Below are 18,423 nucleotides of genomic sequence, written 5' to 3'. Positions count from 1 at the left end.
GGCTTACAGACAGATACTGGTATGTTCTGACAAAGACTGAACAGAAGGGAAGAACTTAAATAACAGAGGGAAGCTGCTAATGGGCAGGAGACAACGAGGAACTGGGAGGAATCAATCAAGACAATGATTATGTAAATGAACCGAAGGAGGCGTGGCTAACAGAGGCAGGTGAGGGCGGGGTTCAGGACAAAGAAAACACAAGCACATGGTAAGGCAGACACAAACACAGGAATACCATGACTGTCAAGACAAACATGAATATGAAAAACAATAAATTACAAAAATAAACGATAATAAACAATGAAATTAATTCACAGGCCACAGATCATGACAGTACCCCCCCCTTAATGGACGCCTCCAGGCGTCCCTTTGGAAGGATGCTGGCGATGGAAGTCCCTGATGAGTGTTGGGTCCAGGATGTGCCGAGCCGGGACCCAGCACCTCTCCTCGGGACCATAGCCCTCCCAGTCCACGAGGTACTGAAGTCCTCGGCGCCGAACATCCAGCAGTTGCCGGACGGAGTACGCCTCTGAACCATCAATGAGGCGTGGGGGTGGGGGGGATTTAGGGGCAGGGTGTAAGGAGCTACGGATGACTGGCTTGATTCTGGAGACATGGAAAGTGGGGTGAATACGGCGGAGGGGGGCAGGGAGCTTGAGGCGGACTGCGGTGGGGCTGATGACTTTAGTAATGGGAAAAGGCCCAATGAAACGGGGGGAGAGCTTACGGGATTCGGTCTTGAGGGGCAGGTCCTTAGTGGAGAGCCAGACTTGTTGTCCTGGGCGATAACGCGGTGGTCGAGAACGGTGTTTGTCCGCTTGAGCCTTCATTCTGGCAGAAGCGCGAAGAAGGGCTGAACGTGTGCGTCTCCATGTCCAGCGGCAACGACCAATGAATGCCTCGGCCGATGGCACGCCCACCTCCTCCTCCTGGTCTGGGAAGAGAGGCGGCTGGTAGCCCAGTGAGCACTCGAACGGAGACCGACCTGTGGAGGACGAAATATGGGTGTTGATGGCATATTCGGCCCATGGCAACTGCTGGCTCCAGGTGGTGGGGTTCTGGGACGCCATGCAGCGCAGCACCGTCTCCAACTGTTGGTTCGCCCTCTCGGTCTGGCCATTAGTCTGTGGATGGAACCCAGAAGACAAACAGATAGAAGCCCCAAGCAATCTGCAGAACGCCCTCCAGAAGGTGGACGTAAACTGTGGCCCTCTATCGGAGACTACTTCCACAGGTAGGCCATGTAGTCTAAATATATGCTGGACCATTAACAGGGCTGTGGCTTTGGCAGATGGGAGGTTCGGTAGGGGAATGAAGTGGACAGATTTGGAAAACCGATCAACGACTGTGAGGATAGTGGTGTTACCATCGGATGGGGGTAGGCCAGTGACGAAGTCCAGGGAAATATGGGACCAGGGTCTTTTAGGGACAGACAGGGGTTGCAGCAGGCCGGCAGGTGGTCGGGTGGACGTTTCGTTTCAGGCACAGACAGAACAGGCTTGAACGTACTACCTGATGTCCCTCTCCATGGTCGGCCACCAGTCCGGCTGATTCCAGGGTGACCGGAGAGTTGGGACGAATGACCCCACTGCAGAACCTGTGAGCGAACAGAGCTGGGGACATACAGACGGTTAGTGGGGCATTGGCTGGGCCCAGCCTCACTGGCCTGGGCTGCGACAACAACTGACTTGATTTCAAGTAGTGCTGCTCCTACAATACATATATATGTGGGGGAAGGATGGTGTCCGGGAGCTGGGGTCGGTCTGATGGGTTGAATCTGCGTGATAGTGCGTCCGGTTTCTTATTCTTGTGGCCAGGGCGGTAGGACAGGGTGAAACTGAACCTAGAAAAGAACATAGACCAACGAGCTTGACGGGGATTGAGTCTTTTGGCAGTGCGGATATATTCTAGGTTCTTGTGGTCAGTCCAGACTAGGAAGGGCACCATGGCCCCCTCTAACCAATGCCTCCACTCCTCGAGGGCCAGCTTCACGGCCAATAATTCTCTATCGCCCACATCATAATTTCGTTCAGCAGGGGTGAGGCGGTGGGAGTAGAAGGCGCATGGATGGACCTTGTTGTCTTTGGGAGAACGTTGAGACAGGACTGCCCCGACACCGACATCGGAGGCATCAACCTCCACTATAAATTGCCGCTTGGGGTCTGGCTGGGTGAGGATAGGGGCTGAGGTGAACCGCTGTTTCAAGGTGTTAAAAGCCTCCTCGGCAGCGGAGACCAGGAGAATTTAACAGAGGGTGAAGTTAGGGCAGTGAAGGGAGCCGCCAACGCGCTATAGCTTCGAACAAAGCGACGGTAGAAGTCAAGAAAGCGCTGTAGCTCTCGCCGGTTAGCGGGCGCTGGCCACTCAGCCACAGCTTGGACCTTACCTTGGTCCATTTGGATGGCTCCAGGTGAGATCACGTACCCAAGGAATGAGACCGTGCTCTGATGGAAAGCGCACTTCTCCGCCTTTACGGACAACTGGTTCTCCAGGAGGCGCTGCAGGACTCTACGGACATGGGAGATATGCTCGGGAAGGGACTTGGAAAAAATTAGTATGTCATCCAGGTATACAAAGACAAAGTGATTAAGCATGTCCCTGAGTACATCATTTACAAGGGCCTGGAAAACTGCGGAGCATTGGTTAGACCAAAGGGCATGACCAGGTACTCATAATGACCAGAGGCGATATTAAAGGCGGTCTTCCACTTGTCCCCCTCGCGGATACGGACCAGGTGGTAGGCGTTCCGAAGGTCGAGCTTGGTGAAGACGGATGCCTCCTGAAGCATCTCGAAGGCGGAGGACATTAGAGGAAGAGGGTAACGATTCTTCAGGGTTATGTCGTTGAGGCCCCGGTAGTCAATACAGGGGCGCAAGGAACCGTCCTTCTTTTTGACAAAGAAGAAGCCGGCTCCTGCAGGGGAGGAGGATGGGCGGATTAAACCAGCTGCCAGGGAGTCTTGAATATAGTTACCCATGGCCTCGGTTTCAGGTCGGGACAGAGAATACAGGCAACCCTTAGGGGGAGATGTGCCCGGCAGGAGGTCTATGGCACAGTCATAGGGGCGATGCGGGGGTAATGAGGAGGCTCTGGACTTACTAAAAACTGCCTGGAGGTCCCCATAGTCCGGAGGGACGCCCGATAGATCCGGAAGCTCCTCTGCGGGTCTGGCGGCCGAGGGTGATGGAGTCTGAGCTTGGAGGAGGCAGTTAGAGTGGCAGAAAGGGCTCCAACCCACAATTCTCTTATTAGTCCAGTCTATGTGTGGGTTGTTTCTCGTTAACCAGGGGTGACCAAGAACCAAAGGAGCATGTGGGGAATCAATTACGTAAAAAATGAATTGTTCGTGATGATTGCCCGACAGGCATAGACTCACCGGAACACTGGCTTGAGTAATGTGGGCCAGCCGCTGGCCGTTCAAGGCGTTGGCCACTAGGGGAGTCTTGAGGCCTCTAGTCGGCAAGTCCCAGTGGGCCACAACCCCGGAGTCAATAAAATTCTCCTCAGCCCCAGAGTCTATGAATGCCACCACCTCCTGTCGCTGGTCTCCCCACTCTAGGATGGCAGAGAGGAGAGGGCGTTGTCTTGGAAAGGGTGTTAGTGATGTTCCGCTCACCAGTACCCCTCTCCTTACTGGTGAGCGTTGGCTTTTGCCGGACAGGTGGCGATGAAGTGGCCTGGCTGTCCGCAGTACAGGCAGGAACGTGAATGGATTCTATGCTGACGCTCCGCCGGGGTTAACCGGGTGCGACCTATCTGCATAGGCTCCGTCTTGGGAAACTCAGGGACGGCCGGGGCAGCGTGTTGGAAGGCTGGGGTCTCGGAGGTCCCTCGACGTGGGCTCCCCATGGCTCGCAGGCGCCGGCGCTGCTGGTGTCGCGCGTCAATACGGATGGCCAGCTTGATCAGCTCCTCGCAGGTGGAGGGCAGGTCGTGGGAGACCAGCTCATCCTTAACTCCCTCGGACAGGCCATTCAGAAAGGTATCAAACAAGGACACTGTATTCCAGTCAGTTGACGTTGCTAAGGTCTGGAAATCAATTGCGTAGTCAGATACAGACAGATACAGTCAGATACAGACCCCCTGCTGGATGTGCAGTAACTCACGTGCCGCCTCGTGTCCACTCTTGGATCGGTCGAAGACCCGTCTCATCTCCGCCGAGAATTCCTGAAAATTATCACATGACGGCAGCCCTGCCTCCCAGAGAGCGTTTCCCCCCCTCCCTGGCTGGACCTGACAGCTGGGTGATCACGAAGGCCACTTTAGCCCGGTCTGAGGGGAAGGTGGCAGGTTGAAGTTGACAAATGAGGGAGCATTGCGAGAGGAAGGAGCGACAGGCGCCAGGCTCACCAGAGTACCGCTCAGGAGGGGGCAGTTGGGGTTCACGAGCCGTTGGGGCAGTTCTGGTCGCAGCAGCGGACTGGGTAAGCTGGAGGGACTGGATCTGAGTAGCCAGGTCGCTGACGCGGGACGTGACGGTCTCTAGTTGGGTTTGATGTCTTCCCAGGACGATTCCCTGCTGCTCAAGGGCAGCCCGTGCCTGATTCTGATCTGCTGGGTCCATCCTGGTCAGATCGTACTGTTAATGCCGGTAAAGGATCCAAATGCAGACCAGAAATGGAGCGCAAAAACAGGGTTTATTAAGTCCTCAAAAATCGACAACGCACAACAGCCGACCACAGGAATAAAAAGTAAAACACAAAAATCCAAAGCTCAGAAGTTACAGGAAACGTGGAACAAAAATATTCTCGAAAATTCAGAACTAGTAGAACACAAAAATCCAAAGCTCAGAAGTTACAAGCAATGTGAACAAAAATATCCTCCAAAAATCAGGACAAGTAAAACACTAAAATCCAAAGCTCAGAAGTTACAGGGAACGTGAACAAAAATATTCTCCAAAAATTCAGAACTAAAAAATCCAACCAAAAATAATTTACTAGGAACAAAAAGTAATACAAACAGAACGGCAAAAAGGTAAGCAGAGCAACAAGTTTAGACAGTGTATCTCACCAGGCTTACAGACAGATACTGGTACGATCTGACAAAGACTGAACAGAAGGGAAGAACTTAAATAACAGAGGGAAGCTGCTAATGGGCAGGAGACAACGAGGAATCAATCAAGACAATGATTATGTAAATGAACCAAAGGGGGCGTGGCTAACAGAGGCAGGTGAGGGCGGGGTTCAGGACAAAGAAAACACAAGTACATGGTAAGGCAGACGCAAACACAGGAATACCATGACTGTCAAGACAAACATGAATATGAAAAACAATAAATTACAAAAATAAACAATGAAATTAATTCACAGACCACAGATCATGACACTTAGATCACATTTCTTCCCCATTCTGACATTTGGTCTGAAAAACAGCTGAACTTCTTGACCATGTCTGCATTCTTTTTAGCATTTAGTTGCTGCCACATGACTGGCTGATTAAAGCTGGTGTACCAGTTTATCTAGCCTAGTGTATAGGCCTCGTCCGCATCCAAATGGGGAAAAAAATGTATTGATAAATTGTACTGTTAAGAAAGCAGATAATTACTCATTGTGTGTGAGTGAACAAGTGTGCATGTACACTCTCTGAGCACTTTATTGGGTAGACCTCTACACCAGCTTGTTAATGCAAATATTTAATCAGCCAGTCATGTGGCAGCAATTAAATGCATAAAAACATGCAGACATGGCCAAGAGGTTCAGCTGTTTTTTAGACCGAATGTCATAATGGGGAAGAAATGTGATCTCAGTGACTTTGACCATGGAATGATTGTTGGTGCCAGACAGGGTGATTTGAATATCTCAGAAACTGCTGATCTCCAGGGATTTTCACGCACAACAGTCTCTAGAGTTTGCAGAGAATGGTGTGAAAAACAAAAAACATCCAGTGAGCAGCAGTTCTTCAGTTCTTGTTAATAAGAGGTCAGTCTAGAGTGGCCAGACTGGTCAAAGCTGACAGGAAGGTGACAGTAACGCAAATAACCACACATTACAACAGTGGTATGCAGACGATCATCTCTGAACACACAATGCGTCAAACCTCTTAAGTAGGTAGGCTGCAGCAGCAAAAACCCAGTAAGTCTTGAGCACTGTATGTGTTCATTTGTGAGTAACTGCCACTCTGTTGCAGAATGATCTGGAGCAGGTTTTGCGACAGATTGGCGATAAGGACCAGAAGATCCAGAACTTGGAGGCTCTGCTGCAGAAAAGCAGAGATGCCATGAGCCAGCTAGAGGCTGAAAGGGAGGACCTATGTGCTAAGATACAGGCAGGAGAAGGGGAAACTGCTCTATTCAACCAGCTACAGGAAAAGAACCATGTCCTACAGGAGCAGGTACTAATACACATATAAATGGAAATATTCCCTACAGATATTAGTAAGTATTTTTTCACACAGCGAGTGGTCAATGTGTGGAATTAGCTTGCCAGTGCATGTAATGGAGGCAGAAACAGTGGGCGTTTTCAAGACCAGGCTTGATACAGTGTTAGCTTCTGTTAAATGTTTGCATTTATGTAGCGCCCTTTATCCAAAGCGCTGCACAATTGATGCTTCTCATTCACCCACACTGATTGGCTGCCATGCAAGGCACCAACCAGCTTGTCAGGAGCAAATGGGGGTTAGGTGTCTTGCTCAGGGACACCTCGATACACCCAGGGCGGGATCGAACTGGCAACCCTCCGACTGCTCTTACCTCCTGAACATGCCATGTGCACACTTGATGCAGTAGCAGAGAAGTCTAATAATATAATGTGAATGTATTGAGGTAAAATGAAAGTTTTCACTGAACACCCACCAGTCTTCATTGCCTTTTTGTTTACCCGAAACAGATATTTCACTTTTATGACCAGTCATTTTGTGAAGCTTACCCCATTCTATTTGCATCGATTGAAAGCCAGCAACATCAGCAGTGTTAATTTTAACTAACTTTAAATTAGTCTTAGTCATTGTTTTCAAACAAAATTGTCATTTATATTTTATTAGCTTTAGTCTAGGCAATATGAATATAATTTTACCTTCATTTCACCTCTCTACCATCCTCTATACACAGATTGTGCTAGATTCATAATAATTTCTTCCAGGAATCAACACACCATAGCTTGTTAGCTATATTCAGTATGTAAAAAGACTTTCTGTACTACACATTTATTTATTTTCATTTCTTTATAAATCACATTGACCACATATCCACAAATCCCATCTCAAATGCATACATCCGCCCAAACTATGAACTTTGCATAACATGCGTTTCGTTCACACAATAACTGGCAGTTGTAGAGAATGTACATCATTGAGTAGTAATTTGTTTCAGTTAATTTTAAGGAAAGCGCTTTGCTGCAGTGTGACCCTTGCTCTAATCCTCTAATGTGCCTACAAGAAGTTGTAGTTTGTGATAAATGGTATCACTTTGTTTGAGGCAAAAGTCTGCCTGTCTCATAATAATGGGTTGGGAAAGTTATTCCTTACATTTAGTGATCTGCTGCTTGACACTTGTGGAGGTCCTCAACCGAGGAGACACTACACTTTGACAGAAATAGAAATCTTGGCTACTTTGCTGCTGCTGATAAAGTTGCTTCCATTTTATGATTGTCTGCATCATCTTTAGAGTGGCCATCTTCTGGCAGGGTGTATTTAGCCATATACTCCTCTGTCTGTTTCAGCAATTCTGCAGTTTTCTCATCCTCCACCTCAATAAAGGAGATCATAAACGGGTTGATTAAGAAATACAGGTAGCTCCAGGAAAAGGAGAAAACCTCTCCACTCCTGGATCCAAGAAACAACCGAAACGCTGGTTCATGTTGTGCATATTTTGTGCAATAGATGCCAGGTCTCTATATTGTGTGGAGTGTGGGAATTCATCAAATTGGCTTTGTAAATCCAGCAATGCAAAGACTACCAAAGACACTGATATAGTGTTGCTTTTGCCACTGTTGTAATGTGTGAGTTTTTGTCTGCACTGCGAAAGGAAGCAACAAATATGCTGCCCCTTTAGTTTCTGCAGTTCACTGGAAGTAAACTGTCCCACCCCATTCCAAGAGTATTTGACCTCAAAGAGGTGTGCCACCATGCTGAAGTTGCTGGACCAAGAGTGGAACAGTCATTCACTATAGTAAGGCCACACTGCTGTGTAGCAACTGAAAAAACCTTTACAACAAAATGCTTTTTTATGGGTGTAAAAGAGTTTGCCTCCTTCTGCACAGTAAGTTGAAGGGTATGCACCACACAGGGATTCCAATCCATTTCAATTGCTCCATACCTGAAGACAAAAACACTTTCCCTCTTTTGCATTAAACAGAGTTGTTGGTTGCATAACACAGTGAAATGCAGGAGCAGAGACATCAATAGGAACACATTATACAAACTGAACCCAGCAACAGTTCCCGTTCCTACGCTCATAATTGGTTATCTACTCTCATTTGTAAATTATAAAAACAAACAAAACAATACTGTACCCCTCGTCACCTTTTTCCAATACTGAGTCACTTTCCAGGGAGTCCTCTTCAATGCTGGTTTCTTCCCCTTTGATTCCAGCGTGTTTAAATACTGCTACCATGTTACTGCCATCGTCAGTACATTTACAGTGAGGATCTTCTCCTTGGGTATATTTCACATGCCTTAATTGACCAGATTTGTGTGGATGGGTAATTTGGTCAAGGGCGAAGAGAATGTGTTCTGGTCTATTCCCCTCAACACAGTAGTAGCAACTTCTGGCCAGAGAGTCCTTTTTTTTGTCCATATATCAAGACCTAAAGACACATTCCGCATTGCCCTCAGTCTCATCTTGAATTTCTGCCTTCATTGTATTGTTTGTCAATTAGGTTGCTTATCTTTGTTTTCTTTGGGACAGTAAACCTCCTGTCCATTTTCTCCATCATCTGAATACAATCTTCTTCCTCTGTAGTCCCTGGAAAACCTATTCACATTGTTCCTTTACATGGACTGACTGTAATTACCATGGGCGGTGTTACCATTACTTCCCCATTTCACATTTTGCTATGAAGAAGGGGTCTAAAGCCCTCTCCTGAATGGCCTTACGGATGCAAGTGCTGATGCATGCCCTGCCACTGGGAGCTGGCCTAAAGGACTGCTGTCAGCAGTCCCACCTGAAAGAATTCCGGATACAAGAGGATTTTAAGTGAAGGCAATCAATCATTGATTGAAAATCTCATTTTGATACAGATTGTGATTGTTGAACCCTGATGCATTTTTAGAAGCAATTACAGCTTCAAGCAACGCATGGTTTTATTATATGGAATATATGTTTCTTGAAGATGCAAATTGTTCCTACAAATATCTACAAATATCACCCCTATTGTTGGAAGGGAAATTTTTTGTGGTATTCAGTAACTGAGCGTGTGTACCTCCTACAATATTCATGTTCAGTTTCCTTACAAAGAGACTGAAATCTTGAATTTGTAGGTAATAATATCATAGTGTTCAGTCCTGCTTCTAAAAAAAAAATAGATTGCCAGTTTCAGCTGAGATAGCTCAGCCGCTCCCACAATTTCCAGTTTCCCAGTCAGCATGGATATGCCCCCCCCCAACTTTTTCAAGCTCATAAAATGTAGGCCTTCATTTATTTGGCTTTTTCACACTGACACATTCAGGGAGTGATGCAGTGGTGGCTGCTGATAAATAGTGAAGCATGAAGTACACACGGTCTAGTCATGTATTAGACTCTGCGTAATCTGTGTGGCATTAAAGGAGAGACTGGACCACTGCTCGCTGAATGACTAATTTATTCTGAATGGAATAAATTGAATGCACAGCAACCTTTGCTCTCTTTTCCTTCTGGCCTACAAATTTCTCAATTACTTTCTGATTAAAGTCAGACATCTCAGTCTCCAGTCTCTTTTCCATTGACAGCATGGCTAATGCATTCAGCTTCTCCTGGGCCATGGAGTTTCTAAGAAAAGTTTTAATTCTTTTCAAGGTTGAGAAGCACCTCTTGGCTTCTGGTGTGGTGATCAGGATCTTCAGGAGAGTGACAGTCTCTGAAAAGTCTTCTTCAACATTATTCTCCATAAACAACTGGAATAGGTCCAAAGCACCACGGCTTTGAACTCTTCCTTGCTGTAGATGAGACTAAGCTCTGTCTTCATCTTGCTTCCATTGAGCATTGGGTAGGCCTTCAAGGTGTTGCTCAGTGCATCTTCAGGAAATGCCATCTTGTCCTGTTCAAACCTTTCCCCCTGCAACAAGGTGGCACTGTCAAGGTGGTTTGTGAAGGAAAAGTGTTCCCTGGTGTGCCCCAGTATGGTATCACTGACCTACAGAGAGAAGAATAAAAATAGAAAAACAATAATGACAAACTGCCCATTTCACCCACATCACCTAAAGTTACAAACAGGCAACAGCTCTATTTCTAAATATTGAACCACTAAAGTACTTTTTACTGCCACTATCATAACATCGAATTGCCAATTGTAACAACCCTCCCGTTTCTTTACAAGCATTCAACATTTATTTAAACCCTTTTTTCACATGGTCTTTACTTTCAATCGCTTCTACTAATAAATCACAGGTTAGTTTCACCAAGACAATATCCATTTTTAACTGTTGGGCTTTTAGCTGTAATATTACGTGTGTAACTACTTGCAGTTAGATTTCAAGCTTTTTGATTTATAAACATATTTCATCAACACAAGTAGGTAAAAGGTTGGCTGAGATCTTTCCACAAAAAATACTACACTCCAGTGTAACAAGGACTGTGACTGATTTCTACAACATAAACTCACCTCTGCTGCAATCCTTTCATGTTCCTCTGGACTGAGTGCCCAATGCCTCTTTGTTGGCTGAGAGCCACTACTTTGCTCAACCATGGAATGGAGAGAATTTCTGTGAAGGACAAAGATCATTTATAATAATAATAATAATAAAACAGAAAGAGAGATAATAGTAAAAGAAAGAATGTGAATAATAATATTATCTTTATAATAGGAATACAGCTACAACCTGATCTTTTGTATGTCCTGTTGAAACTGCGGGATGCACCCATTGATATGGACCAAATCTATGTTCTTCTGGAGCTTGGCATAGAGGAGGTCTGCATGTGGCATAATGTGGTGAAAAAGTTGCAGAGAGAACTTAAAATCCTGATCCTCCAGTAGCATAGCGAAGGATCCGGCTTCTCTGACAGTTTTGGGGTCAAAGTCACCTCGTATGCTTTGAAAGCAGCGAATGAGGTCATTTCTGTGCTCAAACACGGTATTGATGGTAAGGATGTTAAAGTTCCATCTGATGTTGCTGGATGTTGGCAGCCTATGAGCCACTACTTTTATCAAGAACGCCTGTCCCCTTGGGTGATCTGCAAAAAAAGCTGCCAAATCCCAAAGTTGGGGGAATAAAAAAAAAATCTCACTTTGGATATCTGAGAGGTGGCCTGTTGCATTATCAGGTTGAGCTGATGTGCGTGGATGTACAGTGGATGTAGTGTATTTTCTTGTATTTTCCTCAACACCTGCAGTGGTACCCCTCATCACGCAGGCTCCATCATATGCCTGGCAGATGAGCTTTCTTTTCTGTTCCTCAGGAACAGTGGTCTCCAACCCTGGTCCTGGAGAGCTACTGGGTCTGCTGGGTTTTGTTTTCACCTTAAAATCAGCACCCTGCTGAGACCCGGGTAAACAGGTGAGCTGAGTTAACCGTGTATTCAACGGCTCTAATTGATTAATTAAGCGCAGAGTAACAACAAATACCAGCAGACCCTGTAGCTCTCCAGGACCAGGGTTGGAGACCACTGCTCAGGAAGGATGGCAGTCGGACGCTCTTTTAGTGCTGTAGCAATGGACTGAGAAAAATCAGCAAAAAATCACTGCTCTGGGCTTGTCCTCGAACGCTTGCCTGCTGCAGAATTTGTAAATCGAGTCGGTTCAAGTTCCTTTATCCTCTTTTTTTCTTGCAGTGAACATCTTGTGAAAGGGTGCTTTTGTAAGGAAATAACCACATTTTCTCTGATTTCCGACCATGGGTGACAGTCGCACGAAACTACACGGCACTAGAATTTAAAGATACTAAAATGTCTAAATGTCTAAATTTGAATAAACTACAAATAGACAACAATACTTCTACTATATATGACTAGCTAACTACTATTATTCACAGAAAACCTAATAAAAAAAACCCAGAGAAATAGATGAGCTGATGCGGGCTATACAAGACACAACCATGATAGCCGGAAACTATTGGTTATTGAGGTTTATTTCAACTGGATATGAGGTGGATATTTATCCATAGGCCTATTGTCCAATTACATTAGATCAAAAAATAAAATGTTTATGTTGTTTATAGAAATATGTGCATTCTCACACAAATGTGTAAATCACACTATAACAACAAAGAATAACAGATTGACAAAATGTGAATTTTTTATATTTTATGCATTTTCCGCATTTTATTGCTGCAAAAAAGAAAAAGAATATCCAGAAAAGGTTCTGTTATTTCAAGTGATGTATTCTTGCAAATGATAACATTCACTTGGGCAGGTGCATTAAAATGATCAAACTATTGCTTAGTGTATTTCTATGCAGTAGCCAATGTGAAAAGTTATTCTATATTATATTAAATTAACATTGTTATATTAAAAGTTAAGTTAAAATACACGTACCATTTGGTATCAGAGTTCCCTTTTATCAACCTCTTGTCCTCCATATTTAGTGTGTAACACCAGGTGTTCCTGCTGACTGTTAAGGGCATTGCTTTATTCCCATTCATTTTTGAAACCTTGCCAAAATGAATAGTTTTAATTTTTAACCCTTGCAAGTATACAGTATATGCAAATCAAAGCCCCACAAAATTACTTGTGTTGTACCAAAGTAAAATATTTATTTAATTTAAGGTGAAATCTGCTACAAAATCATAATTTATGCTGGATTTTAATAATTTATGTTCTGAGTTTTTAGGTTGCACAGTTGACCGATAATCTGAGGAATCAATCAGAAAGTCACAAGCAGGCACAACAGAACCTCCATGAGCAGGTTCAGGAGCAGAAAACTCACCTGCGCTCAGCACAGGACCACTGCCAGGCCCTGGAGATCTCTGTCGCTGACCTCAGCACCCAGCTGAATGAGAGCAAAGAGAAGATTGCCAAAATGGACACTCAGGTACATTCCTTCAGACACTGTTCCAACTGTTGGCCTACCAGACCTACCACATGAAATAATGCTTTATATTTGCAATCTTAGTAGATTGCATGTGAAACACTAAATGTACTGTTCTTTCCAGGATCTTTTTTCTTATTCTCCCCATTCTTCCCATTTTGTAAACACACAGTCCCGCAGTTTTTATACTACCCGTACAACCCATATCATTCTACTATATATGCTGATGCAAGCTATTCAAGATCGTAATGATACTAAATTCGATGAAGTCCACTTGCTCTTTATTTTATTTTAGAATTGCATTTATTCATTTAGAATTTTTTGTTTTTTTTATTCTTTTAAATGTTTTACAGAAATATATAGGGCCAGATTTACATACACAAAACCTGCAGCACAAAATGCGGCCTGATGAGGGGTATGTGTTACACGCTTGGTGTTTCCGCTGGTTCACTGGATGCTATGAGAACCAGATGCAGTCAGCCTTCCACCCCCACCTCAGACTGAAAAACCATGACCATCAGGAGAGCCTCAGGGGTCAGAACCTTCATGCATATGTTTAGGGATTTCCTTACTCCAAATCAGTTTTGGAACCAAGGGGCTGTAACTTTATCCAATATTGTTAACAGAGATAAGGCCAGTATATAGTTAGATGATATTTGATCATTGCCACCAGGAATTATCACATTTGATGGTCAGTCGCAACAACTTGTTTTTGTAGAATTATCTCCAGAAATCAAGATGTTGTCATTATCATTGTTGTGTTCATCACTGAGACATAAATTGTATTGAACTTAGACCCTATCGCTGGCTCAATGACATTCTTATTAATAATAATAATAATAATAATACATCAAATTTATATAGCGCTTTTCATGGTACCCAAAGACGCTTTACAAAAGCGGAGCGGGTGGGGACATGAGGTTGAAGGAGGTCGGAGAGGTATTGGGGAGCCTGGTTATTGAGGGCCTTGTAAGTGGTAGTGAGAATTTTAAAGTCAATTCTGTGTTTGACTGGGAGCCAGTGAAGGTCATGGAGGACTGGGGTGATGTGGTCTCTGGAGTGGGTTCTGGTGAGGAGGCAGGCAGCAGAGTTTTGCACATATTGCAGTTTTTTAAGGATTTTGGAGGTGGTACCGTAGAGGAGGCTATTGCAGTAGTCGAGTCTGGATGAGATAAAGGCATGGATGAGTGTCTCTGCAGCAGTTTGGGATAGGGAGGGACGGAGGCGGGCAATGTTGCGGAGGTGGAAGAAGGCTGTTTTAGTGATTTGGTTGACATGGGACTGGAAGGAGACAAACTTTGGTGGAGGGGGTGACAATAGAGCCGTCGATGTTGAGGGAGAAATTGCGAGTGGAGCGGGTGAGGGCATCTGGACCAATGATAAGGATCTCGGATTTATTGCAGTTGAGTTTTAGAAAGTTTGTTTGCATCCAGGTTTTAATATCAGACAGGCAGGTGGTGAGGGTGGAGAGTGGTAGCAGTGATGGTTTTGGAGGGGAGGTAGAGCTGTGTGTCGTCTGCGTAACAGTGGAAATTGAGGCCATGGCGGCGAAGGATCTGTCCAAGGGGGAGAATGTAAAGGCTGAACAGAAGGGGGCCAAGCACCGAGCCCTGGGGTACACCTTGGTTGACGGGGGTTGTGACGGATTTACAGTTGTTTATGGAGATGAATTGATGTCTGTCGGAAAGGTAGGAGGTGAACCAGGAAAGGGCAGTGCCAGTGATACCAAGGGTGGATTTGAGGCGTGAAAGGAGGATGGGGTGGTTGATGGTGTCAAATGCAGCACTAAGGTCGAGGAGGATGAGGATGTTGAGTGAACCGATGTCGCAGGAGAGCAGGAGGTCGTTGGTGACTCTGATGAGGGCCGTCTCTGTGCTATGTTTGGAGCGGAAACCGGATTGAAATTGTTCGAAGAGGTTATGGGATTGCAGGTAGGTGGTGATTTGAGTAGCGACAACACGTTCCAGGATTTTTGACAGAAAGGGTAGGTTGGAAATGGGCCGGTAGTTGTTGGGGGAGACAGAGTCTAGACCAGGTTTCTTGAGGATGGGTGTGATGGAGGCAAGCTTTAGAGGAGGGGGAACTGAACCAGAGGAGAGGGAGGCGTTAACCGTTTGGTGATGAGTGGGGAGAGTATGGAGAGGCAATCCTTAAGGAGGGAGGTGGGGAGGGGGTCCAGGGAGCAGGTTGAGGACTTCATACCAGCAACTACAGAGGAGAGGTCAGATGTGGAGATATTAAGGAATGTGGAAAAGGAGTGAGTAGGGAGTGGGGGGGGGGCTCAGGCTGAGGTCCAGGGGGGGGGAGATGGTCAGCTGGTTGTGGATAGTGTTGATTTTGTCATCAAAAAATGAGAGGAAGTTATTGCATTTATCAACGGTGAAAGAGCGTGAGATGGTGTCCATGGGATTGAGCAGTTTGTTGATGGTGGAGAAGAGAACTCTGGGGTTGCTGTTTTCAGACTGGATGACGCCGGAATAGTAGGAGGAGCGGGAGGAGTTGAGGGTGGTTTTGTAGAGCTGTAGGTGTTGTTGGTAGATGTCTTTGTGTATGGTTAATCCAGTTTTTTTTAGCAAGCCTTTCTAGCTGACGGCCCTTTTTTTTGAGGCAATGCAGTTCGTCAGTGTACCAGGGGGCAGTGTGGGTGAAGGAGACACAACTTGTTTGGGTGGGTGCGAGCTGGTCCAGGCAGGAGGAGAGTGAGTTATTGTAGATGTTAACCAGATCGGTGGGGGAAACGGTCTGGTTGAAGGAGGAGTCAGAAATGGTGCTGGAGAGGGATGTGGACAGAGAAGCTGAATTTATGGACTTGAGGTTCCGGAAGGTTATGGTTCGCTTTTGCTTATCCAAGGGGGAGGGGGTATCCATGTGGAAGGTGATGGCCAGGTGGTCAGACACAGTGGAAGTGAGGTCGATGCAGGATATATGGCTGATGGTGGTGCCAGAGGAGCAGACCAGGTCCAGAGTGTGGCCTTTGTTGTGGGTGGGGAAATCAATGTGTTGGGTGATGTTGAAGAATGTGAGAATTTCCAGTAGTTCTATTGCTGTTGTGCATTTGGTGGAGTCCATGTGGATGTTGAAATCGCCAAGCAGAAGTGTAGACGGGGATATGGCACAGAGCTGGGTGAGAAACTCAGAGAGGTCGGAAAGAAAGGTGGGGTTGGGTTTGGGAGGACGATAGATGATGGCAATGACCAGGGGTATGGGGCCGGATATTTTTAAGCAGAGGGATTCAAATGAGGTGGGAGCCTGGATGGGAACTTGAGTTGTTTTTATTTCATGGCGGTGGATGACAGCAATTCCACCGCCAGTTTTCCCTTCCAGGCGATTCTTGTCCATGTACACATAACCAGGGGGGGTTGCTTTATTTAGTGAAAAGTAGTCCAGGGGTTTTTGCCAGGTTTCAGTGAGAAAAATGAAGTCCAGGTTATTATCATTAATAAATTCACTGATGATGAGTTCTTTGAGATTAAGTGAGCGGGTGTTGAAAAGTGCACAGGTGAGATGGGATGATTTTTTGGTGGCATGAGAAACCTTGGCTAAGGTTCTCAGAGAGTCCGGGTGCACGTGCTGTTTGTTTTGTTGACATCGTGACGTCACTGCTGGACGCCGGGTGGACCAGAGCGAGGGGATGGGATTTCCAGAGCGGACAACAAACTTTCGTCGGCAGCTTCGGTGGATATAGCCAGGCCGGTGGAGAAGTCCGTGTTCTTTGATTTTTGAAATATAGTTATGACCAGGGGTGATGGGGATGTTGAGTTGGTGGAGTTGAGAGGTAGAGTAGCAGATGCGCATGATATCCAGGGCGAGAGGTAGCGAAACGCCAGCTCTGCTAACCGTTAGCCAGACGCTAATTGGTAGCTCCACTATGCTAGTGGGTAGCACAGTGAGGCTAGCCGATTGCCTAGCATCTTCGGCAGGTGGTCGCAGGCGATGCACTCGTGGACAGAGTGCTAGCAAGCAGAGTAGGACAGTCCCAAGCATGCCAGACAGAAAAGGGCTTAATTGCAGATAAGCCAGACCTCAGCTTGCTATCCCAGGCTAGCAGCGAGTGAAGGCTAGCTATGCTAGCTAGCTCTGGGGCAAAGGCAGCAGCCAAGGGGAAGTAGCAGTCCTAGCACAAAATGCTAGCCACGGAGCTCACTGAGAGGCAACGGTCCCAGCCGACGAAGGACTAACCGTACCAAGACAGCAGGGAGGCTGTCTGGGGAATACCTCGTCAAGTGGTTGTCCGGTGGTACGGCAGCAATGTGGGCAGACAGACCCAGCTGGAGCGGTGAAAAGAACGGGTCCAGAGGCAGCCTGAACCCCGGGTGTTAAGAGCTGGAGGTAGCAATAGCTCCGGTAGCAGCCACAGGTAGGTCGATCGGATGATTCGATCTTTTTTGCAACCGTGGAAAAATAAATAAAAAGACTAGAAAAAAGGTCTAGGAACAAATGCTAATTAGACTAACTAAACAAAATAACCTACGAAACACAATACGAATCTCAGTCGAACGGAGAAGCGGCGAACAAGCAGCGCCAGCGTCCTCTCACGTTTGTGATGTCCATGTATAAGGAAGTGTGCTGCACATTTCCATTATTATAGAACGTACTCATCTGTAATTAACTTTAGCAAAGTGTCTTGAGCTCGCAATGACTCCACTTCGGTGATACGTTTAATGCTCAGGTCGGTACAGTCGCAAGGTCGGTAGTTCAGCAAACCAATTTTCAACACTTGTCTCTACAACTATTTAAATGTAATTTTGGTCAATTCAGTATGTTTTAGTTACAGGGGTGTTTATCTTATTTACAGAGTCCTGTGACAAACCATTCTCAACTGGCTGACTTATCTTGACTGATGGCAGAAACGGTCTATTGAAAGTTGCGATGAGCCTGAGGTTGGCCCTCAGATTGAGACCTGGTTTGCTCCCATTATGTTTTAGATCTGTCTGTCAATTTATTCAGCCAATAGTCAAGACTGTTTTCTTCCAAATGAGATATTTTCCACCCCCTACGCTTTTGTAGGCACTTCGCAATGGTCGTGCGTAAAGCAGTAACTTCTTCTTTTATTAAGGCTGCGCGTTATGTGCGGGCTCAATGCTGGTATAGCATATTCATCTTGATCGCTTATGTAGCCGCTCTGGTTAGTTAGATTATGAATAATAAACAGTTCTTTTTTTTAGTCTTTTTTTGCAAAGTAAGGGTGTTTTTCGTTTTATTAGCTAGCCTTGTCTTGGACGAGTGCGACAAGCCCAAATCTGATTTTCTTGAAGTGGACTCTAATAAGCAGGATGGCTGGTTGGCAGGATGGCATTGTTGTCTTAAGTTTTTGTGTCATATGCTTTTT

At 45.8% G+C, this 18,423-nt stretch overlaps 1 protein-coding gene across 8 annotated transcripts in view; it reads left to right on the top strand.

The window, feature by feature from the left end:
- The window catches only part of eea1 (early endosome antigen 1), a 155,471-nt gene that overhangs the window by 74,889 nt on the left and 62,159 nt on the right, over positions 1-18,423 (top strand). For all 8 annotated transcript variants that reach the window (XR_009709458.1, XM_061253299.1, XM_061253296.1 and 5 more), the window contains 2 exons: positions 6,127-6,330; positions 12,897-13,097. Coding sequence is in view for 7 of the 8 variants with exons in the window: in XM_061253299.1 (XP_061109283.1) it covers positions 6,127-6,330; positions 12,897-13,097 (405 nt within the window). In the remaining variant the exon portion in view is untranslated. The remainder of the gene's footprint in view (positions 1-6,126; positions 6,331-12,896; positions 13,098-18,423) is intronic.

The sequence above is a fragment of the Conger conger genome, chromosome 8 (genome assembly GCF_963514075.1).
Source record: "Conger conger chromosome 8, fConCon1.1, whole genome shotgun sequence".
NCBI classification, from domain to species: Eukaryota; Metazoa; Chordata; class Actinopteri; order Anguilliformes; family Congridae; genus Conger; species Conger conger.
Note: the sequence above shows the minus strand (reverse complement) of the source record. Positions and strands in the feature narration are given on the sequence as shown.